The following is a 27,173-nucleotide window of genomic DNA, read 5'->3' as shown; positions in this document are numbered from 1 at the left end:
AATGAAATACAAAGATAAAGAGTTGTTTAATGTTATAACGTAGTGTGTTTGTTGACATGATTCCACTTGTAGCGATTGCCTGGTAATGCACAAAGCACTTAATTCTTTCGTGGAACAGAAAGCTACAATTTCATACTTTAAAAAACTTTCACAAGTAACTTGTAACGTACATCAGCATATATCTGTGGCATATGGGTCATGGAGTCATGGCAGACGTGGTTCCGGGATTCGCCTACAAGTGTCATCCGTCTTCTACAGCGGACTACGACAGACCGGGGATTGTGGCTTCCTCGGACAGACAGCGCCTTGGTGAATCGAGGAACCTACGGTGCCGCCATCCTCACGTCAAAGGATGCAGCAGGGCACAAACATGTGAATTTCGAACAGATGACGTCAATCTGAGGCGACGGCATATTTACAGGCAAACGGAGGGAGTTTCTACCTACTGTCTATTCACGGGCTTCGTCAGAACTGATAACATGGCACCAAGCAGTTAATCACGTGCTTAAAGAAAATTGGACCCTAAGGACTCTACTAAAAACATTCCAATATAAGGATGTTTCACAATAAGTCTAAGTCAGCGGTTCTTGTCTTTGGGCCGTCCTCGGAAAAAAAAATGTTCGACGTCAGAGATGTTGAATGTTTGTGTTCAATGGTAATCGAAATTTATATTTTACAAAAACAAATTATTTCACCATTATAATGAATGTAGTGAGAAAGCAAAGACATTCATTTATTTAATGTGAGAAAGCAAAGACATTTTATTTCATTGATTCTATTTCACGTTAACACTTTGTTTAAAAACTTAAAATTGTATTAGTCGACACGTTAAAAGTGTTAAAATTAAAAATAGTACAGTAGTTCGTAGGAAACTGAAGATGACGCAGCACCGGCATCGAAACGGGCCGTCTGTCTCAGATATATAACCTATTTTAAATTTTAACACTTTTAACGTGTCGACTAATACAATTTTAAGACATTTATTTATCCAATGTGGTAAAAGTTGTGTATTGGGTACAGAATACATTACTAACTCAAAAAACCTTATCCGTCCTCCTTCCTCATTTCTCCTCCATACTTCTCCGAATCCGCCGACGTGAATGAGACCCAGGCATGCGACAACAACACTCGATCCCACCATCATGAAGCCTTGTAGGAAGTCCGTCCACACCACAGCTTTGATTCCGCCCTGCAAATAGTTTGAGTACTAATTTTAATGTTGCTAAAAAGAAGTCCTTACACTAGTGAATGAATAGGTTTTAGCAGTTACGATATGTGTGAAGTTATCGTATGTAACGTAATGAAGATATGTTTCATTTTTATTTCATTTATTGTATTCCGTAGATTTTCGAAAAAAAAAATACACGGAGATATGTGACGTATTTTGCTATTCAGTGGAACACAAATACGACTTTGACGTTAGGTTTGTTTAAGATTGAATCTGACAGTGGCAATGTGATATTTTATATAAGTTAATTACTATTTTAATGAGATTAATAAATGCCACGAAATCTTTCTATTGTTTACATTTTCAAATGGCAGAAGTTAGACAAATTATGAATTACTGTATGTTCACGTTTGATTTCAACTGTCGAAGGCGTTTCTAAATGTTTAGGTCATTTCTTTACCTTGAGGTAGGAGACCACCCTGAGGCTTATTGCTTTCACTACTACTATCTTAGTGATGTTTACTGAAGTCTGTAGGATCTCATTTTCCTGTGAGTATCCTTACACACTCTATGGTTGCATCTGTCGATTCATCAAACACAACACTCCATTCGACTAAGCATTTATTTCTGTGATGAAAGTATGATAGAAGTGGCAAGTCATATACTTGAATATTTTTAACAATGCGAGAGATAGCGTAAGGAACTAGAAATAAGTATAGTTGGTTATAAATTGATTTCCAGTTGTAGTAGCTAGAAACTTACCTAATCCCTATGTTAGCACTTACACCTTCTTAATATTTACGTGCTGATTATTATAAAATGCCCTCTTTATAAACTGTCTTATAAAACGCATTATATAAATACTTGTTATTAATAAGAAACGAAATTTTATAGCAGAATTTCGATAGAAAATTATATCCTGCTATACGAAGTAACTTTAAGAAGGGCTAAAAACTCGAAGAATGAAATGTGTCGAAACAGTGAAATGGACTTTCCCAAGTCGTATTGAACTGTAAAGAAAATCTTGAAATGCGTAACAAATTCACTAAACATGTATTGAAGTATTGGAATATAAATTTTGATTTCTAACTAATTTTAATTTGCTATTGTCACGTGTAAGTGCTGTGTGTATAATTAATACATTATTGATTATGGCTTACTACTGTCGCATTTTCTCTCACATTGAATTCATATTTATTTTTAAGTATATACAAAAATAAATTTCAGCAGAAAATGTAATAAAATGGGCTTAACAAAAATGAACAGCTCTGAAAAAAAAATTTAATAATGGGTAATGTAACACTAAAAGGAAGGAAGAAAATAGGAAAGACTGAGAATGCTGGGTTTGCAGTGAAGGAACTGTCCTTGGGCAGGACACTGTGAATGAATGAATGTATGAATGAATGAATGAATGAACGAATGAATTATACATTGTATACCATTACTTTATTATACTTAGTGCATATGAAATAACTTATGGTGTATAACTGCTAATTTGTAAACACTCCATATCTCTCACTGACGTAAATCTCATATCAGACTACATATATTGAAGTTCCTCTATTTAGAGCGTTTGAACATACTCACCACCATCGTGTAGAATATGCATATTACGGCAATAATTGGGGTGATGTAGTGAACATTTATACCACTAACTGCAAAAAATAAAAGTATCAATGAGTGACTTGAACTTTCTTATTACATAACAGTTTAAGAAATTATTGGAATCAGCTTATTAAGTACGATATATATTTCCCTAATTATTATTCAGGGGCATGTTTTCGTAACCCACATTTATTCGGAAAGTTATGAAAATTCCTATATATCCTCATTTCCCCTGTGCAATCCCATTCTGCAGAGTAATATGTATACAAATTCTCTTGTGAGTGTGTCAATTCTAACACGGACCACATAGAGGTAAGTATACTCAACATGTCATCATTTGAAACTATTCTTGCTTTCTGATATAAAAACTACAATAATAATAATAATAATAATAATAATAATAATAATAATAATAATAATAATAATAATAATAATAATAATCAGGAATACCCGTATGAGCAAATCTCGTGTGCAATTCTGATCATGATTACGTTTGATGTAAATAGTGCAGATCATATTAAGTAGAATGAAGAATGGATTCATTATTTAACCGTTACAATAACAGAATTTACTCATAAATCGGAAAAGGTAGCTACATACATTGCCGTTCGGGTGGTCGCATAACCGACGCTGCATTGTGTTTTTCTTGTTATAACTTTTGAGATGGATGATATATCGAGATGAAATAATAGGCCTAACATATTGTGTTTTCTTAAGACTTGTGACTTTCTTTTGAAATAGACTTTCAGAATATATAGTTTTTTTTAAGAATATTCATACCTGATTTAATACTTCCGGGTCATATTATATGTTCAAGTAGTTTTAATACTACAACGTATATATGTACAGCCTACTTTATAATCATGTATGAAGTATTACTCGGGACAAACAGGAATACCGCTGTCTCCGAGGGTGACACTATCATGTTTATATGCGTGTTACTGCGAGATCTGGTAGGGGAGGGGAAGAGAGAGAGCATTTACACAATCTGCCAACATGCAGTAGCTATCTTCCCGAGTATAGTATAACAGGCCTATACCTGCATTTGTGAACTAACTGTAACCTACAGAATTATTTAAGCATTTTCCCTCATTTCTGTGACTTTTTGAAGTGCAGACATTACATTGAACTTTAAAAATAAAACAACAAATGTCTCAGGTCTCAGGAGGATAAAACATAAAATATATCTTGATCCTTTGCACGAATTTTTTCTCTGTAAAATTTTTTATCTCTATGTAAATGTTTATATTTAGTTTTATATATGTGTAATTGTAACGGTGAAAATATTGTTAATCAAATAATTTTTTATTTATTTTTTTTCATAAGTGTATATTATTTTTGGGAGTGTTTTTTGTAAGTAATTTTATGAGGTTGTTATTGATATTCTGTAAATTAGTAAAAAGTACGACAATATACGTAAAAACATAATCTTGACCAAAACTACTTCCGACTTGACAGCTGACAGAGAAGGGGGAGCAATGTTGTCATGTTGCCCATCTTTCTTGCAAGCGAGCGGGCTGCCGATAGAGCGCAGTAGTGAACGGCTGAATGAACACATATATTTCTAAACAATTTGTTGAACACTAAGCATTAAAATGGTGCACATTATTATTTTTATTAGTCTATTATTATAAGAAGTAGTAGCAGCAGCAGCAGCAGCAGCAGTAGTAGTAGTAACTAATAGTAGTCGTCTTCAATGTAATACCGTTAGAAAAGCGTCGAAAGGACAGGTTTAAATTTAACACGAAACCTTAACTTTTATAAGTGCCGGTATTCTTCAATGTAATATTGTGAGAAAAGCGTTGAAAAAATTGTAAACTGTAAAAATATTTTTCTTTTCCAATATCGATAACAGTGCTCTTATTAATTTTAACACAAGCAGCAGTTCTCATTACGATTTGCGCCAAAAGTAAAAGAGGCCCGCCATTATCTTTTTCCCTCTCAAAATACTCTCTTACGTTACACACCATCTCTCGCGCTTGACTCTCTAACGGGACACCTTGTACAATATTCTTTGTTCTATGCTTGCCTTTTCTTCCTTCTTTCCTTCCGACATTGCACAAGTCACCTGTTTAGAAACTCTCACTGGCATTAGAAAACACATTATAGCCACACACTCCACCAATGACAACGAAAATAATACGTGTAATATAAGTTAAACACATTAATTATCGATACACTAAAACAACAACAAAACTAAACAATATTTAATTCACACATAGCACGCGCTAACCAGCCAATTCAAAAGTCATTCCGGGCACTGTATTCACCACTAGGCCATGGTATTCACGTGTAACTTGTAAACATAGATACGGCAACACCGTCCCGTTACCATGGTTACGCGTCTCTCGTGATTGGTTGATTTGAATGGTTGAACGGAAGTAGTTTTGGACAGACCATAGATTGTGGCGTATGTGTAAAGATGTAATTATATTAGTGAAGTAAACACTTTTTTCTTTACCTTGGCTGAAAGCTAGTGCCGGAACGTAGAGTACCACAGGGACGTACATAACAACCCCAATTGTAAACAACAGTGATGTTATGACTCTGACATTCCTGTTGAAACGCAGCTGCAGGTACTGAAACATCCCAAGTTATTCCGTTCAGACACAAACTAAGATAAATACTTACACATAAATAATTGTTATTAGCAAATATTAGGTTGTTCAACTGAATCTCGCCATCTTTAATAGAAATTAATCTTCCAGCTTAATACTCGCCATGGTTAACACATTTCTCGCGCTGTAACATCATCCATTTCCTGAGGCCTAGAGGATAACCATTGTTTAACAGAATTTTGCACCGCTTAGTCCGATGGATATGTGGTCCTCTTCAGTTTTGTCTTAATATCTCCAAAATTATGGAAATCTTACAGTAGGTAGTCAGACGTAAGTGCAAGTTTGAACCAATAAATTATTGAGATTTGCGATAAATTAATTAGTTTAGGAAATTGTATATTTATTATGTATAGGGGAGAGTCGGGTAGTATCGGACATCGGGTAATATCGGACAGTGAGTTTCTTTCATCTACCACACGATGATAGTACCTAATTGACATGGTTACGTTTCTGCGATGTCGCAAAGAGAAACGTAACCATGTCATTCAGGTACTACCATATGGTGGTAGATGAAAGAAACGCACTGTCCGATATTACCCGATGTCCGATACTACCCGACTCTCCCCTAACTACATTTGTACATAGATCTTTTTGTTAAATTATTAAGTTTTCTACTTTTGTGAACTAATATCAATAAATCTATCTATCTAAATCTATCTGTAGTAGGTAGTCTGGGTGAAGGTGTGGTAATGTTTCCAATGGATCTCTTTGCATCTCTTCCCTTGTTGATTTTTCAGTGTGAACTCAAGTATTGTAATTGAATAAAATCACTCTTCATGCGAAAAGAGCTTGACATTTATTCGTGTTCTTTTGTCTAATAAGGGACCCTTCCGAAAATGCAACTCGCAGTGAAGGATGTAACTTATTGCAGTTTAAAAATCTACTAAAGACTTATTCATTCCGAAAAAAACTAGCTGCCCATGTCAAGGGGTTGAAGATGTATAAGGCTATAAACATGCAATGGAGTATACTAGAGAAGAGTACTTTTTACTAATATTCCCATATACTGAAGAAAAGTTAGAAATATTAAGACACTTACACCGGGGACAGAACATCTAGAACTTGGAGGCCGTTACTTTTATCGGTCCGACCACCCCCTCCTCCCGCACTAGCAGGTACGGTACCATTCATCTGCAAAACATTTTCTGAACGGAAGTTATTGTATAGTGAAAGCGCAGCTGGATCAGTGAAAGTAAGTGGTCAACGTTTTCAGTTTGTAGTGCAACGAACAATTCTGCTGTGTGTAGGCTCTTCTGTAGTGACGTCACTGAAGCTTCTGGTTGTTCTGTCCACGGTGTACTATAATTACTTATGCTTTTCAACATGCCACAGACAACTATTTGATGACACAGTGCTGTAAACAAAACGTAGCACATCTAAATACTCTCAATCCGTTACACTTCGAACAATGATCGCCGGTGAATGCTTCAAAACAATACTCCAGCGGTGTCCGTGTCTAACTGCATCTAAAGGAAGCAAACCTGATAAATGGCTTGAAGATCTCTGCCATAAACTGTTAACATGTCAAGACTTGAAGTTTCAGAAAATTCTCTCGGGATCAGATATATTGAATTCATCAGTGTCGTATATGACAAGGTCTGTCACATAATTTACGAAGTTTTTATGAGGCATGAAGAAATAGACATCAAGAGGCTGGATCTTGACTTACGACCAGGCGGGATCAGCTTAACCTTGAAGTTCACATTCGGCGGTAAATTTTGTTGCAGTAAGTTCTTGTCTTTGCTAACCAAGAATCAACAGGAACACAATATCAGTTGGTTTCGTCTCTGCCGAAATTGGCCAAATCACTCCTAAGCATATTTGCAGTTTTACTCGCAAAAACAGAAAGACATTTGTTTTACTGCTTTGGTAATACGAATGGCAAAATGCGAAAGGCATTGAAAGTTATTATATATAATTAACGCCATGATTTTATAATCTGCTCTGTAGCGGTCGGCGGTAGATAGGAAGTGCCTTACCCTCTGTGCATTTTGAACTAAGATAGGCTTACATTCTTCCCAGTTATACATACGTACTTCATAAGTCGATGTGAGTTGTAACTCGTAGAACACGGGCAGGAAGATGTAGTAGTTGCCGATTCCTAGTAGAATAGAGGTCACGCATACCCACAGATATAGAGTGCCGTACATGTAGATCTCTGTGGGGACACCCAGGGAAGTCACTCCGGATAAGAAGCTGTGAATCAGTTCAAATTGACATTGTACATAGTGTTCCAAAAGATGTTAAGAGTTACGAACTTATAAAACAATTTCTAATATTATATGATAGATTAGTGTAATACGTTATTAGTCAGCAATAATTGCAATGAAGATGGAAAGGAACTGACCATCCAACCATATTATTATTGCTGGCTAAGTTGCTCCATGAGTAATGCCTTATTGGTGACACTTATGAGGTTCAAACATGTCTTCGGTCAGTTGACTAAACAACTATAGACTTTAACTTACTGCTATCGCGTAGGTTTCCTACATTGATACACAAATTGATATACAGAATTCCTAAAAAAGTAGACCGACAAAATAAATTGTGATAGTAGCCACAGTGTAAAGAAAGTGAAAATGTAGAGTCCTTTTAAAAATAATTTTCGTTGTCATTTTGTGAATTTGTTAAAGCCCAATCCCAATAATGAACGTTAAATAATACCTGAAACGCGTAAAGAAGTAAAAGGATATAACCTAGGCTATGTTATTGGTAGGAAAGACATTTTCGACGTTATGTTTCTATTCCCTCAAATGTTTTTCAATTTTAATAGGTGAAATTTTGGAATTTTCGACGTTATGTTTCTATTCACTCAAATGTTTTTCAATTTTAATAGGTGAAATTTTGGAAACTTGGATTAGACAGTGTATGGAGATCTGTCCTCTGATTCCAAGGCACGTTATAAGTTGAAGAGTGTGAAGCTAGTAAACTCCGTTTCTGGAATCTGTAAAGCTAGACAGCGCATTTGAGTGGACACGGAGCCTAGCAGTGCGAGAGTGTGTTGCAGGCTGCATCGGCTCGTAGTCGCTAAGGATTAAGATGCGCAGTGGCATCCTGAGTTCAGATAGAAGTAATCTCCTCTCTGTAGACGCTCGCTCAATGCAAATAATTCTTCCCCCCCCAAAGTGGGTCATTGGACTAGTCCCCTCCGTTCACCACTTGCGCAAAGGACTTGTTTCGTCTCCTATCCTCTATAGATTCCAGAAACGGAGTAAGCTTATAGTAAACAAATGTGCAGTACGTATGATGTATACCCTACACCAACACACTGTCTAATCATTTTATTTATTTGAAATCTGAATTATAATTTGAGTTCGAAGATTGGAACCTTTCACTTTCGTGTCCTTTTAATTAAAGATCCATCTACAAAATTTTGTCAGTTTATTTTTTAGACACTCTGTCGTCCTGCATATGGTCAAATCGAACACATGTCTCGGAAATGTTTACGACAAAGATTAGCCTATATTTATTTTATTTTAATTTTATGTTCTTCGAAGCCATCCACCGCATTTCTCCTTACTATTTATTAGAGGTCTCATCTCGCTAGTATTATCACCTACAGTCCATACCTGTGGAATAACGGTTAGCGAGTCTGGCCTCGAAACAAGGTGGCCCGGGTTTGATTCCCGGTTTTGGCAAGTTACCTGGTTGAGGTTATTCCGGGGTTTTTCCTCAACCCAATCTGAGAAAATGCTGGGTAACTTTCGGTGTTGGACCCCGGATTCATTTCACCGCATTATCACCTTCATCTCATTCAGAAGCTAAATAACCTAAGATGTTGATAAAGTGTCGTAAAATAACCTACTAAAATAAATCAATTATCAGACGCTAGATAACCATAACAGTTGATAAAGCGTCGTAAAATAAACAACTAAATATAATAATTTTAAATTCAGGCCACAAAGGAAAATAGCACTAATAATTAGCCTACTGAACAAAAAACAAACAGCAAAGTAAGCAGCACACGTTGCCGAGTGAGGTGGACTTGCTTCACTTGTCTTTTAAAAAATGGCAATGTGTTTCAGTGTTGTGGTAAAGGGCTACATCTAGGCCCTATGGTCAAACTATTAAATAATAGGCCTAGATTCATTCTATTATTAATTTAGAAAGATCTTACACTGCTGCACTTATTAAACATTAAATTAGCAAATGTTTAATTTTTGTACTTGCATCATTTGTATTCTCTCTCTCTCTCTCTATATATATACACAGGGTGCTTCCGAGGTGAGTTACAAATTTTCAGGGATGATGGCGAAGGGCTCATGTATCAATTTGTGATAAGGAACCCTGGTCCGGAAATGACCGAGTCGAAAGTTACAAGCAAAAGTAGTTCTGTGGAAATGAAATAATTTTATTCCTCTGTACACCTTATTTATGTGTATTTATCTGTACATATTACTCATAGCCTACTGTATTCATCTGACGTTGTTTACGTTGTCTATTTACAGTATTCCATTCAGTGCGCTGTCTGAGGGATGGGGACAGGAAACTACACTAAAGCAATGCAGATAGCGTAATGTGTAATGGACATGGTCGGTCCTGATATGCACGTCTGTAGACAGAGAGTGTGTGTGTGTACAAGTTGCAGTGTCCAGTCGATCAGTCCTAGTGAAATGGAGGAGTACACGAGAGCGGAATAAGCAGACCTGATTTTCGAATACGGATGATCCAATGGGAAGAGTACACAAGCTCACAGATTGTATCGGGACAAGTACCCACGTAGGAGACATCCGGTCCATACTATCTTTCCACGACTGTCCAAAGGTTAAGGGAAGGAGGGTACGTGGTGCCAAATTACAATTCCATTTCCACACAACTATGTTTCCTTATAACTTTCGACTCAGTCATTTCCGGGCAATGGTTCCTTATCTCAAATTGATATATGTGCCCTTCGCCATCATCCCTGAAAGTTTGAAAGTTTGTAACACCACCTCGGAAACACCCTGTGTATGTATGTATGTATGTATGTATGTATGTATGTATGTATGTATGTATGTATGTATGTATGTATGTATGTATGTATGTATGTATGTATGTATGTATGAATGAACAACACAATACTATAGGCCTAACTTGAAATACCTACTCCGGGAAATATAGAAGACGATTTTGGAGTAACACTGCACTTAAGCTCGACACGATAATAGACTAGAGACGATGACTCTGCGTTCCTATTGGTTGATGTGTGCGGACGGGATGTTTTTGTGTTGGGAAGAAATGACAACTGTTCTCATAGATTGCCCTTACCCGAAGACAAAGACAGAAAATGTGTGTACTTTGTAGTGTATTTTAAACGATAGGCTATGTATGCGTTCAAACCGGAGCGTGAAAAGACCTATCTGGCAACTTGCAGTATTACAATAATTTTCCAACTAAAAACGCAGTCAAGAACAACTAAAATAATGCGCTGAAAAGCATAATTAATTTTTTGTGTAAATATCATTCAATGAAAATTAAATATACAAAATAGGCCTAGTTAGGCCTAGAGATAATTTTTGGTTCACCTCAAGATCGGCGGTTACAAAGTCACTATCTAGGCCTATAAGCCTATCATCATTAGGGCTCTGATTTTTATTACATAAAAGCTCTGGAAATATGCATATATCTATGCCCTGAAAATACCAAGTTATGACACAAATTCTTGCAAAATAAGGCAAAAAAATAAATATTATTCAAACTTACTAAGGAAACATTTTTATTCACCATCAAAATTGTGCGCTAATTATTTTAAAGAACGTGATTAGGCCTATAGGAATAATAATGCTTAGGAAATATGAATTTATCTTTAAAAATGACTGCATTTTACCAATTGTAATGAATCACTGTATGTTTGTATTTATTTCAAAATTTGGTTGTTCATTTTTGTTTTCAAGAACTAATTTTGAATTTAATTTTTTGCAGCAATAATATTTCTACATACTCAGTATAAAATTATGCTTCAATTAGGAAAAAATTTGAATGTTAATATCCTTTCCCTTGAATTATTTAGTTTGTAATTATACAATACAATTCTTACAGAATTCGAATTCAATTCAAAATAATAAAATGGGTCAAAACCTGAGAATCCGTGCCTTACTAATAGCAGAACTAGTTAGGCCATCGTAAATAAATGTAAACAATTTTCTATGTTTGACAAAATTCTGAATCTGGAAGATAATTCAAGTTTCAGAATCCCGCAATGAATATAGCAAATGAATTCTACATTCAGGCTACATGAACTCTTAAGAGAATATTATAAACCTTATTGTTCGGTTTTATTTGTCTTACCAGAATATAAGCGACATCGCTACGGGAAGAGTACTCATTGTCTTCCCACCATGAAGATATTCTTTCGGAGTATCTTCCTTCTTGCCCCAAAATCCGAAATATATACCGATGAGTGTGGATAATCCAAGCATGCACCCAAATATGGTGAAGTCCAGCCACCCGAAGAAGAGTTCATTCTCGGTGCCGGCACGGATATTTGTGGAATTCATCTGTAATCAGCAATGGAAAAATTAAATTGGATGAATGGCAGTAAACAATTTCCTTACTGTATTAATTATTCGGAATATAATGACCAGGAACAACTACTGTCTAGTTGTAGCTAACGAAAAAAAAAGTTATTTACTCATTACTTCTTTTAGTCTACTACAGTAGAGCATCGATTATCCGAATATCGATCAACCGAAACATCGGTTAACGGAAAGCGTTTCAGCGGCAAATTGAGATTTGCGCGCGCGCCATGTAGAAGTTTCACTAGCGCTGTTTGCGAGATTTAGCGGCAAAAAACGAGTCTCATCTCTGAAGCTAGAAAAAAGAAATTGGACTTCTTTTCCTAAACTGTAGACCTACTTTAATGACCATTTTGAACTTGCCAATCTAGGCTACTCAGTTCTCTGTGTTATTTGTAAGACGTGTGATACAAAATATATACCGTATGTACAGTTTTGTGTTTAGTATCAGTGTTTCCTTGTTTCATACTGCTCCTATGACACCGCTACAATTTTTTTTGTAAATGATCGGTTATCCGAAAAATCAGTTACCCGAACACCCCCCCCCCGTCCCCAGTTGTTTCGGATAATCGATGCTGTACTGTATTAAGTTATATTTTAAAGTACATTTAAAATAATAATAATGATAACAAAATTAGAATTATTATTTATCGTCTCTAAATGTCGTCTATAATCAGAAAGATATTTTTAGGGAACATTTACAATGACGCTTCTCATCTCATCGTTTATGAAGGCTTTTATATTGCTTAGATCGATTAAAAAGGTGACATTGAATTTATGGAACCCTTTGGATTACGTGAAACGTCTTCATTCTTGGCGTGTAAATTTAGGATTAGGCCGACGTGTAGTTGAGTTTAAGGATTAAATAATTACGCCTAATATTACAGGCAGGATGAGTATATCCTTTCCGATAATTAGCTATTGGAAAGAAATGGATTTTCATTAAATTATTCAGTGAAATAGGAGTGGAGCAAGAGTGAATTGTAGTCTCATCTCAGGCAGAATAATTATCTCAAACCTCCATGTTAATTATAGAATCAGTGCACTCATTAAAACCAGGTACATAACTGATTAAGCCATTATTCCTGTGACTTTCCAGTTTAATTACTTACTCTGTGCTTGAATTGACGTTTAATTTATGAAGAGGCGAATTATTAAGTTAGACTGAATTATGAGTATACTATTACGTTAAGAGTTCGCAAAGCCGAATGAATGAATGAATGAATGAATGAATGAATGAATGAATTGGCCCTAATATTACGATCACCCACTGTAAATAGAGAACAGAACGTGACTGACAAAATGGAAAACTTTGATGCAGGAAGTTTCATCTTAAACTTCTACTAAACAAACAATAAAACTTACAATGTGGAGTATTAATTCCATCTCATTCAAATTTAGTTTAAAATATCTATAATATTGCATTGCGCGTCTCCAAGTCAGCTTAATTTATTATTCTCTTGTTCAAAGAAATTAAGAATTGTTTTTCAATTATAACTTTATATTTTCTAAGATACTTTTGAGTAATTTACAAGTGGATTTATGATTTTAGTCGTAATTAGTCCTTAATTCTCATTATCGTTCATAGTTTTTGCAGTTAAAAAGAAGAATAAATAAAGAATTACACTTACAATTTGTGTGTGTGTGTGTGTGTGTGTGTGTGAGCTTCTATTACGTGAAACGTACAGCTGAGTCCATATAAGACAGTTTCTATCTGATCCTTATTCAATTTACTGCAGGCTAAAGGAAGGAAATACACTATCACCTTTACTTTTTAGCTTCGCTCTAGAAAATGCCATTAGGAAAGTTCAGGATAACAGACAGGGTTTGGAATTGAACGGATTACATCAGCTTCTTGTCTATGGGGATGACGTGAATAGGTTAGGACAAAATTCACAAACGATTAGGGAAATTATACTTGAAGCAAGTACAGCGATAGGTTTGGAAATAAATTCCTAAAAGACGAAGTATATGATTATGTTTCGTGACCAGAATATTGTAAGAAATAGAAATATAAAAATTGGAGATCTATCCTTCTAAGAGGTGGAAAAATTCAAATATCTTGGAGCAACAGTAACAAATATAAATGACACTCGAGGGGAAATTAAACGCAGAATAAATATGGAAAATGCGTGTTATTATTCAGTTAAGATTTGTCATGTAGTCTGCTGTCAAAAAATCGGAAAGTTAGAATTTATAAAACAGTGTTATTACCTGTTGTTCTGTATGGTTGTGAAACTTGGAATCTCACTTTGAGAGAGGAACAGAGATTAAGGGTGTTTGAGAATAAAGTTCTTAGGAAAATATTTGGGTCTAAGAGAGATGAAGTTACAGGAGAATGGAGAAAGTTACACAACGCAGAACTGGACGCATTGTTTTTTTTTCACCTGACAAAATTAGGAACATTAAATGCAAACGTTTGAGATGAGCAGGACATGTAGCACGTATGGGCGAATCCAGAAATGCATATAGTGTGTTAGTTGGGAGACCGGAGGGAAAAAGACCTTTGGGAAGCCCGAGACGTAGATGGGAGGATAATATTAAAATGGATTTGAGGGAGGTGGGATATGATAATAGAGATTGGATTAATCTTGCACGGGATAGGGACCGATGGCGGGCTTATATGAGGGCGGCAATGGACCTGCGCGTTCCTTAAATGCCATTTGTAAGTAAGTAAGTGAACGTCTATTACTGGAACCGGGCGTTAAATCAATATTAACAATTAAAGTTATGAAATTATAGTTCCTGAATAGCCTTTTTACTTAAAGGGAACGTTGAACAAAGAGTCACATAGGCCTATTAACAAAGGAAGAACTGAGAATGTGACACATAGATCTATATAACAAATTTCTACTCACCAACTCTGCAAGGTAGAGTACTGAAATTGTATACAAGATACAACAGTGTTGGGTAATTTCAACGAACTATTCAGACTTTCTTTTGTGGAAAAATATGTATGAGAAAGATGAGGTCAAACACACTTGCTGGTATACTTATAGATAACTTTATCAAAGAAATGCATTACGTGCAAAATAGGTATGATTTACCTCAACATTCTTTTTTATGTTGTAACAGTATTAAAGAGATTACAAGCGGGATTATAGAGACAGACCGTGAATTGTAAATCATGCTTGAAACAAGGGAGAACTGGATCTCTTAATGCCATTTCTTTTATACCTATTGAAATTCGCCAAATTGAGTTGTGTTAGGATCAACTTCAGTACATTCGTCACTTCTTTCATCATCATCATCATCATCATCGTCGTAGTCGTCGCCGTTGTCGTCGTCACCATCATCATCGTTAATAATCACCATCAACATCGCAATCTTCAGCATTATGAAACTGAGTTCTTTGACTCACTCTGTTTTTATGCAGCTTACTCTTCATTGGATAAATATAAGTATAAATGCAGATTAAAAAATTCAGAGACAGAAAGTTAACGGTAGTTTTACATTGTAAATAGTGCTAGAAAAAAACTAAGTTTCATCAGTTCTGATAGATCTATTTTGAGACAAACGATGTGCTGCCAGATTTCTGAATTCTCACACTTTGCGAACAACTCAAATACCGTGTTATAGGAAAATCATTTGCCGAAAGAGGGAAAAAAACATGATTTCGAAATGACAAATACATGGCCATGACGAAGACAATAAGGACGACGATAAGTGCCCCTAGATGAAAAACAAAAAGGGCTACAATAAGCATCACGACATGGACCACGACAAACACCACGAAAAGGATAGCTATAACGACCACGACAAAGACAAAAAAACCATGACAAAGACAAGGACCACGACAATAAACGACCACAATGAGGACAACAATTAGGACCACTATAAGGATCACGATATGGACAACTACAAGTACGATGAAGAAAGAAGTGAGTCTGTCGATCTACCTTCAACTAGGCTAATACTCGGTAATTCAGTATCTACAGACGAAGTTAATACAGATCGTTATGAAATGATGGTGCAGGCCAAAGTTCAACAAAGTTGAGGACAATAACTTTAAACATTTTATTGATAAGTACACTTGGACACAAGCGCAGTATCTGTGTTATAGTAGTATCGGTGTTTTAAGTTAAATTTTACAGCAAGGATTATTGTAAGCCTAATATAGGGTTAAACATTTCATTTGGTGCAGTATCTGTGTCACAGTTGTATCGGTTTCTTAAGTAGATAGAGCGGTACCTATGTTACAGTTATTTCAGTGTTTTAAGTTAAAATATTACGAGTACAACAAAGATTATCGTAATATAGGCTTAAACATTGCATTACGTGTTACAGTTGTGCTGATGTTATAGCCTAAGTTAAAATTTTACAAATAACAAGCAAACATTCTGATGGGGGCAGATAAAAAAGTTAAATTTTTTCTTCCACCATGTTAATATTGTCAAAAGAAGTGGTTATACAAATTTTGGCCACTCGACCGCAATTACGTGACCTTCCAGAAAGTGATTTTCCCTGGGCCGCTTACAGAAAAAAATCAGAATTGCATGGAAAGACTTATTGAAACAGATACAGCAATTGTTGTGCTGTTTGTCAACATATCCCCCACTGCAATTGAAATATATGACAATATATGGAATCAATTTTTGTAACCTTGTGTGGTAGACGTCAGCCGCCTGGGATCAGAACCAGCGTTTGACAGCCGTCTGCACCTCTCTGTCGATCCCGTGATATGACAAATGTCTCAATTCCGGTGGGGAATATATTGAAAAATAGCCCAACAATTTCTGTGTCTGTTCCAATATATTTTTGCAATGAAATTTTGTTTTCTTTCTGTTAACGGCCCTAGGCGAACTTATTTTTTTACGGCCCTCGTAATTGCTTTCGAGTGGCCAAAATTTGTATAAACACTTCTTTTGACATTATTACTATAACATGGTGGAAGAAAGAAATTTAACTTTTTTATCTGTTCCCATCAGAATGTTTGCTTGTAAGATTATAGTAATATAAGCTTAAACATTGCATTAAGAGCGGTACTTGTGTTACAGTTATAGCGGCTTTTTAAGTTGAAATAGCATAACAGAGATTATCGTAAAACGAGGTTAAACATTGCGTTAAGAACAGTACCCATGAAACAGTAACATGTTGATTAAAAATTTTACATAAAATATTATTGTAATGTAGGCTTTAGAATGTTGTTAGGAGTTGTGCCTCTCATTCAGTAACATTTTAAGTTAAAATTTTACGTAAAAGAATGTTGCAATATGTAGACTTAAATGTTTCATTGCTAGTAGTAAGATTTTAATTAAAAAAAAAACTCTTTTTATACGAATATTTTAGACGATAGGATTGAAGAAATCAACTGTTATTTCATATCCCCCTCCTTTTCCCTACACACTTTGTCAAATAAATATTATTATTATTATTATTATTATTATTATTATTATTATTATTGTTATTATTATTATTGAATAAATGGGACGGTAAAGTAGTTTTCATTTCTTCTGTTGTGATGTCGGTTGTGATTTACTCAGATTATTAGAATTGCGTAAGATGGAGCATAGTACCCCGGTAGAATCTTCTCTACAACGTCTCTGCCTAATACAAGTCAATTTCCATTTACTGTCAATGATCTATACTGCGTTTCATAATTTCTGACAGGCAAAGTAAACATTGCCTGTAGAAGAAGGGAGAAGGATAATTGCTACTCAAGCAATGGCAGAGGTCACATTCCAGACTTATCTTAAAGTTGAACGAAAGTAGAACGCTTCAGACCGCCCAACTTTGGAAATAAACGTTAGATGTGAACTCTGCCATTGCTTGAGTAGCAGTTAATTTTCTCCCTTCCTTCACAGGCAGTGTTTATGAAACGCAGTATAGAGTCTCAAGTACTGAAACCAAACGCAATAGCCTGTGATATGGCACTCATATGAAATTGAACTTATTGTTTTCATTTTATCTCGGGTTTCAGCTGATGGAATGAGTATTTATTATTATTGAATTATGCATGGAAATTAATATTTATTAGGAATGCTATTTTGAGTATAGGTCTATACGCTGCATAGTGCAATATTAATTACGTTTTTAATTAATGGATATAGGTAATAGCGCATGGCATAAATTTGTAACATACATCAAATGAAGTGTTAATCCGGTACTCCAATAATAATAAACTGAAAACTAATACTGCGTTTCTTTTCTACTTCTAAAACCTTTACCGGCTTCAACTTGGTTATCTATTTATTTGTGCAAAGTCGTTAAGTGAGCGTAATTTTCATACACATAACTTTCAAATAGGTTTTTCTTCTTTTACTAAGCTTATATTAAAACTTTTCACAAGATACATTTCGTGAAAGTCTGGAAAATTGTGTATGTAAAAGGATATGTAATACATATGACAGCGACACAAAACACGTAAAATGGCCTAGGCCTATGTACTACATCCGTATGCGATTATCAGAATTGATAATGTAAGCTATATTTTATTTCAAGTTCCAAGATATAAGATTTAATTAATGATAATTGCAATTAAAATTGTATGCGGGGATTTTTAACTAAAAACTCAGACACATCATACTTTGTATAAGTATAGAAACGAATATTTTCACGGAAAAGCAATATGTTTTAGCCTATTGTTGTGGGAGTTATAACATCATCTAAAACAATTTGAAATGACACCATACAGTTTTTAGTATCTTCTGAAAGACATATTTATTGTATCGCTATGTGTACAATGGTAAATGTTAAATGTTGATACGTTTTGAAGCCCATTTGTTGATGAAATAAACATAAAACAAGAAGTTCTGGACGAAATTGATATAGCTGAAATACTAATGATGATATTACTTGTTAACAAAAGAAGTTGACACCATCCCAATGGCCATCTATTCCTGTTGTGTAGGCTATTTGTTGTGAAATAATGTGAGGATTTGACTACCAGTTCAAGATAAGAGAGTTTTTAAACTAGGCCTAATATACCTTATTAATTTATTTATAGGGAACGTTTAAGCAATATAAAGTGACTTTTCATTGAAATATGTTGTTCTTTTTTCAGGTAAGAGAAAATGGTGTTTCCGAATTTTCCCGCGCTCAACATTCCTGGTAGGCCTATATCTAGATCTCTAGGTGAGTTACGAGTCATTATTTACCATAAAATGTTTTAAATGTCTTCTTATAATCACAAACACAAATTTTAAATCCATACCTCAATCGTTACCTTAGTATAAAAAATTGTGATTTGACCTTTTAAAATATCATGTTCAAAATCAAGACATCTATATACAACTATTTGGTCCAGGGAGCATCCGCTTTTGGTGCAAAAATAATTATTTTAACATGTTTCTAAATTAGTCTTGAATACATTCCTTAACAAACCACTCGAAACCAATATGAATATAGCGTTGATTGGGTACGAAGGTAATTTTTTGTGTTGGCCTCACTGCGCATCTTTGTTTACATAAATAAAAACACATTAAAGTTAACATGATACGCATCCACCCTTATCATTGGTTCATAAATAAGCGCAACACAAATCGGACATAAAATCTTATTACCTTCTAATAGCATTAAATTTAACTGCATATCGCTCATTCATCGTTACTTTCGACCGCGTACCAAGTTTTCTGTGTCTGTTTTAATCATACCTTACTAAGCATTTGATCCCAGTCCTCAATTCACTCAGGAGCTTCTGTAGTGACATAAAGCCTAAGTCCACTGAAGGAACTACGCTTTACAATGATGAAGGAACTATCCAAATCGATTCGGCCTAAATAGTTTCCTAACACTGCCTCATACAAGCATACAAACACTCGCTCTTTATAATTTTAGTATATTATAAACACATATGAATATAATCCATATAAAAAGAGCTGTTAAATTAATATTAATCCGAGTGTTGTCGAAGAACGCTTTAAATAAATGCAGATTCATTTGTTTTATCTTTATTAGTCCTATAATCTGAGGCGACAATGACATAAAAAGCATTGTTATTTTAACACTCGTGTACCTCGTTAAATATCAGTCCTACCAAAATTTTGCACAAAGTAAAACTTACCGGAAATCATTTGTAAAGAATGTTTTGTTATGTAACATTTTTCATGATAATCAATAAAAAGGGAGATATTTCGATTTATTTAATTCAGGCTCCCTTATAACCCCCTTTCAAATAAACTATTTTGAATGTTATATAGCCTAAAATCTAAGTTATACAACTTTAAATTTTATTGCAATTTTCATATAAATCGGTTCAGCCATTATCGCGTGAAAAGGTAACAAACATCCAGACAGACAGAGAGAAGACAAAAATTTCCAAAACTTGATTTTTGTCCTCAGTAAAAATATACAGTTTTCTTTTTCGTAAAATACGTGGTGTCAACGATTATGTTTTCAGTGTCTTAACTCAATTTGTGAAAACAAAAACTTTTCAAGTTGATATTTTTGTATTAATACACTTCATTTCGTGTTCATTAATACCTTTCCTGAATAAATATGTTAAGTTACAATACAGGGTGATTCACGAGGAGTTAGCGCCACTTGCGGAGCTTATTTCCGAATACATTTTGAGCAAAAAAATATCATATAAACGTAACTCCTATTCCCAATATTTTCAGAGTTACACTAATTTGTAGTTGTCTGTAAAATACCTATTTTCTTGAGTTGTAGGCTAAGGGTATTGCAAATAGAGAATGAACTATTTATGAGCATCATTTCTGTAATTGGCTATTATTGTAAAGCTAAAAATGTGTTGTTAATTCTATAATTGCTTCGTACAGAATTTTTTTGCAATGTTTAACTACAGAACTACACTTTCTTACGCACTTATCACAACAATTGTTACAAATGGCGATAGTCTTCTAACTCTTTAACACTAGGTTATACAGAGTGTCAATAAAATAAGAAACTATTTTCATGAAAACGATATAGTTCATGATATTTGTATTCATAAGACGATTGTACACTACAAACACATTCATACACACTCATTGGTTCCTTTCGACATGTCGTCCATTGATGTCCCTGCACATTTCCCATCTGGACACGGTTTCACGGAATGCATTTCGCAGAAACTCTTGTGTGATTAGTGACACTGCATCACGAATTTTTTGTTTCAGTTCATAAAAGTTAGACACTTTTCTTGTGTAGACCTTGTATTTAACAAATTCCCGTACAAAAAAGTCTAATGGGGTAAGGTCTGGGGATCTTGCTGCCCATGGTCTACGGTCGCCTCGTCCTATCCACCGGTTGGGAAAGACTTCATTCAAGTAGTCCCTAACAAATGTCGCATAGTGGCAAGGGTCCCCGTCTTGTTGGTAAACAACAGTGTCTACGATACCATCTTGTTCTAATTGTGGCTGCAGAAACTCTGTCAGCATATCTAAGTAACAGGCACCAGTAACGCATATGCACGCTTTTCAAGGTGAACTTCAGCACCTTGAACACTGTTGATTTCGAAATTTACAATTGACGCGAAAGACAACGTAGAGATTTAGGATTCCGTTCAATTGACTCCTGTATAGCGTCAATGTCAGCTGGGCTTGTGGAATGTCGACCTGGGCGAGAATCGCCACCAACTTTGCCTGTTCGTTGAAACTTATTCAACAGCCTCCATATGGATTTATTCGTTGGACCATCCTTTCAAAATTTCCGTTGAAACTGTCGTCGCAGCTCATCGTACGGAACACCCTGTAGACGCCATGTCACAATGGCAACACGTTCAACAATAGACAACATTGTACTTAGTGGTCAACCTATACTTACTTACTTAGTTACTTACTTATTTACTTACTGGCTTTTAAGGGACCCGGAGGTTCATTGCTGCCCTCACATAAGTCCCCCATCGGTCCCTATCTTGAGCAAGATTAATCCATTCTCTATCATCATATCCCACCTCCCTCATATCCATTTTAATATTATCTTCCCACCTACGTGTTTTATCTATCATGATGTGATCTAACTGGTTATGTGTCAATCCATCTGGAGAAGTCCAAGTATATTTATGCATATCCTTATGGGGGAATGTTGTACTTTCGACAATTAAATTTTTTGATGTGGCAAAGTTGACTAACCTAACTCCATTGTCATTACTAGTTATGTGTAGGCTCTCTTTTCCAATAGTCGGTTTAAAAATATCCTCCCGTCCTGCTTTAGCATAGACTAGTGGTCAAACTATAACAAAAATATTCGTAAGTAACGTAATCACGAAATAGTTACTTATTTTATGGACACTCTATATATTAGGATGCAGAATTTAACTCTAAAGAATCATTTTGTTGTGTTAAGTGAGTAAGAATAATATAATTTTTAGTTAAAAATTGAAAAAATTAAAATTCTGTACAAAACAATTAAGGAATTAAGAACACATTTTTAGCTTCAGAATACTATGCAATTAAAGAAATAATATTTCTGAATAGTTAATTTTCTATTTTTAATGTTCCTTTGCTCCTAAAACTAAAGGAAAAAGGTATTTTAGAAACAACTTCAAATTAACGTAGGCCTATCTCTGAAAATATTGAGAAACGGACCCATGTTTATATGACATTTTTTTGCTCAGAATGTCTTGGGAAATAAGCTCCGTTAGTGGTGGTAACTCCTCCTGAATCACACTGTATATGAAAAATGATAAAATGTGACACAGGACTATCAGTTTATCACTTACCACCATTGAGAATTTTTTAATGCCTCAATACTGATGTTCATAAATCCGAGTAAAACAAATGCCAAATGTAACCTATACCTGCGATGTAATATGTGTATATAATAAATGTATAACTGTTATTATTGTGTGCTGTACGATGCTGTTTTGTTCTTACCTCGTAAATGGAAAGGATCTTGAGTTCATAGAACACGGATAGGTAGGAGCTGCATGTGAACACTGCCACGATCACCATGGTGACGACCTGCAGCCACATCATGGTTCCGTTCATGTAAATTTCCGTAGGCCGTCCCAGCATGGAGACTCCAGAGAGCAAGCTTGAAAGGTTTTTCAATTAAATTAAACAAAGTAACTTCCTGTTCTATTCTATGTACAACACCAGTTAATATTTGCGTTGCGGTAGAAGCAAGGGAAAACATTTCATATAATACATCCATATCACGAGACCAATAAATAAATACGAATGCTTGAAATTTTTTTTTTGTCCAATGGCAGAGTCCTTAATTTGCCGTTATTCGCCCTTACTCTACGAGCGTGCCTCATAGATATCAAAAGAGCGTATTCCGAATCTCAGCGCTGAGCAATATGACGGCATGACGGTGTTCCGAATTTCAACGATGATGTCACTGATGCTCCACCGGTGTCGCACCGGTTCCATCTGCTTGCAGAGGTGGTGGGAGTCTCCATCAGCCGCCATCAGCGAATCTGATTTGTTCTTGTATAGGGCGGGAATTAGCAGACGAATGACATCGTTCACTGTTGTGTCATGGCGGTGTGTTCTGTTTTAGTTCTGCTGTATTGTTTGTAAGGAGCATAACGTAAAAACAATATGTTAATTACCTATGAGCGAACATATCAACGGACCAGTTATTACTACTGGTTCAAGAAATAAATTGTTTATGCTCTCTTTTCTTTGAACGAGATGACAGTACGGAAATTTTTGGCAAAATCTTGCTAGCGTAGCACTGACAACAACTTCTACAGCCGCCATGATAGCCATCGAACCTTCCAGCAGTTTTGTTCCTATTTTTCTGCAGCGTGACGTCATTGTTGTCCACCGATCCGGTGAGATTCGGAATACGCTGATTGTGTCGAGAAGCGTATACAACTTAGTTCGTCAGAATCTACCCAGAGCGCACCATCGGCAGTGGATCCATATTACAGTCGTAATAGATGATTATGACAAGGGAGAATTGTATACTAAGTATGTCACCCTATAGAATACCACACATTTTACAGCACTGTATAGCTACAGGAAGAAGAAATATTCGCCGTCCTCTGAAAGGTGGAAGGATTCTTCTCCTCTTGAAGTGGAATCAGACTTATAGCCAAATTACAGAAAATAAAATAAGAACAAGATATCTAGCCGTGATGTTAGTGAAAACAAATTGATTGTGATTATTAATTAAATATTTTCGGATAAAATTTATAACCAATTTCTTGCACATGAATTTAAAAATTTTAAAATTCTATGGATTAATAGAAAAAATAGTTTAGCATAATGATAGTACGATTATACAAATTGAAGAGTTCAAGTATTCTGTTGCTCTGTACGGAACTATAAAATGAATGAATGAGGAAATGTTATGAAAACAAAGTAGAATAAATTGAGGAGCATAGTATCATAGTTAGACAAATCCATTTTTTTCGACTTCGAGATATCAATTGTTTCTTATAGAATTTTGTATGCTAAATACGATTTTGGAACTGTTTAGGTTAAAAAACGGATAGAAAGCGAAAATGGCACTTAATTGTAAGCTTTAGAATCAAAATATAGACAATTCCACAGTGGCTTGGTTTCAAATTAGGACAATTCCTTCAGCAGCCAATGAGAAGCCCACATTCGTATCACCTTTTCCTATCACGCATCGCGAATCCAACATGGCTCATTGTTTATATATGCGGTTTGTGGATGAATAAAACTTACTGTTTTCCGTAAATTTTCTTTGTAAAATTATGTTAGGCTACATCGTTATTTCAATAAGTATATGGAAGTTAATGTCAAAGAAGTTCCTCAAAAGGAAGCGAGGAAGCTTCGTTCGGTTTCAAAAACAGACAACTGCACTTTAAATGTATCTTCATTTGGTTTCAAAAACAGACAACTCCATGACTTATTTTCAAAGATGGACAACTCCACTTTTTAAACTTAAATTGCGACCTCAATATTAATTTTAATCACATTTTGAGACTGAAAAAATGTTTCTACGATCCACGAGAACGTTTAAAAAAATGTACGTATGACAGTGACATTCGTTTCCGAGGACCTACTTTTTCGCCTCTCCTGTAAAAAAAAAAGCAAAAGTGGAGTTGTCCAATTTTGATACCAAGCTCCTTAATTGTTTTATAAGAAAGCATTGTAATAAATCGATGTCAGAAGATATTCAAATAAGCTTCTGCAATATACTCCCAAAATCAACGCCACTATCTGGTTTGAGACGAGGAGTTTATTTCAACAAGAAAAAAAAGGTTTGAGACAGCACAGATGAGATTAATCTGATCTCTGGTAAATTTCAGATTGTTGAATGAAATAAAGTTCACTGATATATGAGAAAGATGGAAAGTAAGAAATATCATGGAAAATATAAAAAGCAATAAAAACATTTGCCAAAAACAGTCAAGAAGAATGCCCCCGGAATGTCTATCTACGAAAGCATGTTTTTATGACCCTGCTGGTAAACAGAATAGAGACCACTCAAGAAAGAGATATTAGAAGGTACAGACTGAGAATATGAAACAATGGTTCATGCTTGACTGAGAAGACGAAGAAGTAGAAGAAGAAGAAGAAGAAGAAGAAGAAGAAGAAGAAGAAGAAACCTAGTTAATTCCTGTCGAAGAAAATAGTGTACCTACAGGAACTGTGTAGTTATAAAGTGTTGTATTTTAAGAGAACAGGATAGTGATTTGAGGTGAAAAACCCGATTTTTGTTTTGTGTTTCAAAGAAAAAATACAAAATTTGCTCCTTAAAGCAATACATGTTGTGGAGTTATCTCTGTAGATAAGCCCTTTAAATGGTTTCTTCAATACTACTACGTACGGAACTACTATATAATATATGGCGCCACATATAATTCACACATTCTCTCTCTTTTTTAAAACCATAGTCCCGTAACTTAGGTTTTTTAAACTTAAGCCATTTTTCTCTGAAATTACTGAATCTATTTAGGTATATGTTATTTTATAGTGTTTTCTGCAGCCTGTGTTCTACAAAGTAGATCTACAGACTTATGGGTATAACACACATAAGATAAAAAAAAGAAAATATAATACGGATTGAGAAAATGGCAAAAATTGTGAAATAAATATATATTTTTTTCTATTTACTAAGGATGAAATGCGCATTTAACTAAATATTGCTTTAGAATTTACAATATATATTACATGATAACTAAAAAAATTCAAGGAATATGAACGATATTGTAGCAGATAATGTGAACTTGATAATAATTAGTTGACTTTTATACCATTGAATTCAGAATGATGTATTGTACACGTATGGAAATTTTTTCCACTCTGAGCACTAAAACCCCTGAAATATTGAACTAAACCTGAGATGCAAAAGCGCCTGCATTGCGTGCTCATACTGTAAGCAATACAAATCCAATAACGTTCACTTTCCAGCAAAATATATATACAATCATCGCTCTTAAGGAAAGTTATGCTGGTTCTTGAAAACACGCAGTGCAGGCGCTTTGACATCCCTGAACTAAACTTTTGTACAGAAATTCTTTAATCGTACAGGAATCGCTACCCAGTTTCCTTAAATTCAAACGAAGGTAGTTGAATCTTAATTCAACACAAAGTATCTGGAAGCCTGTCCATCGATCGATAAAGAGGGCTGAGAACTTAAAATTATATATTTTGCCATGTTATTTCAATAACTTATTATATAACGTAGCTATCTCACATTAGATCTTCGTTAACAGTAATAATAATAATAATAATAATAATAATAATAATAGATTTAACTTGACTAACCCTTAAGTAGTCGCGTGAAACAAATGGACACAGCTAGTCGCGTAGGGTTTGTTTTGACCCCCAAACAAAATCTAAAAAAAGGCCCTTAATTAATTTTTAGTAAATCATTTTACTCATAGTATTAGTTTATAAGCGTGTTAAATATTTCTACTCTAAAAAAACACAAAACTTTAAGAGGAATTACACAGAAAATAACACAAATGCAAATCCTGCAAAATGTTCATAGATGTTAGTCGAGTAAAACATGAATTTACATTATATAAATTATTAAGCTAGTCTCGTTCAAATAAGGTAATAAAGATTTAATTAAATTCAAGATTAATAACCTTTGTGGAGGAATTTACTCATTTTCTTCATTTTCCCTATCTTCTAGACACACTACGTTTTTCATATATTAGCTTTGGGTACACATACGTTTCCTGGATGCGACACAAAAATTGCTTCTTTTATTGTGTTTGTTTCTCGGAAATAACACTACATCTTGCACGTCGGAGATTCTCCTCTATTTCTTTCGTCTGTGTGTGAGTGTGTGCGTGCGTGCGCGGGGGAGTGTTTCGAGTTTAGCAATTGTAGCAGCACTAGCCCGAAGATGTCTTGGAATGTGGCTAGTCATTGCTCTATTCGCTATTTGTTGTTTGGCCAAATCACAGCCAATTTCTCTCTCTCTCTCTCTCTCTCTCTCTCTCTCTATATATATATATATATATATATA

General features: G+C 35.0%; 1 protein-coding gene across 1 annotated transcript in view; it reads right to left on the bottom strand.

Annotated features, from left to right (window-relative positions):
• LOC138711644 (uncharacterized) overlaps positions 1–14,881 on the bottom strand; it is a 76,194-nt gene extending 61,313 nt beyond the window's left edge. The window contains exons 1-6 of the mRNA XM_069842776.1: positions 14,744–14,881; positions 11,659–11,867; positions 7,428–7,587; positions 5,235–5,352; positions 2,756–2,823; positions 1,035–1,189 (exon numbers count right to left, since the gene is read on the bottom strand). Of these exons, the coding sequence (XP_069698877.1) occupies positions 1,035–1,189; positions 2,756–2,823; positions 5,235–5,352; positions 7,428–7,587; positions 11,659–11,867 (710 nt within the window). The 5' untranslated portion in view covers positions 14,744–14,881. The remainder of the gene's footprint in view (positions 1–1,034; positions 1,190–2,755; positions 2,824–5,234; positions 5,353–7,427; positions 7,588–11,658; positions 11,868–14,743) is intronic.
• Positions 14,882–27,173: the final 12,292 nt, after the last annotated feature.

This window comes from Periplaneta americana, chromosome 13, assembly GCF_040183065.1.
Source record: "Periplaneta americana isolate PAMFEO1 chromosome 13, P.americana_PAMFEO1_priV1, whole genome shotgun sequence".
Classification (NCBI taxonomy): domain Eukaryota; kingdom Metazoa; phylum Arthropoda; class Insecta; order Blattodea; family Blattidae; genus Periplaneta; species Periplaneta americana.
The sequence above is the reverse complement of the archived record's forward strand: the minus strand, read 5'-3'. Positions and strand labels throughout refer to the sequence as shown.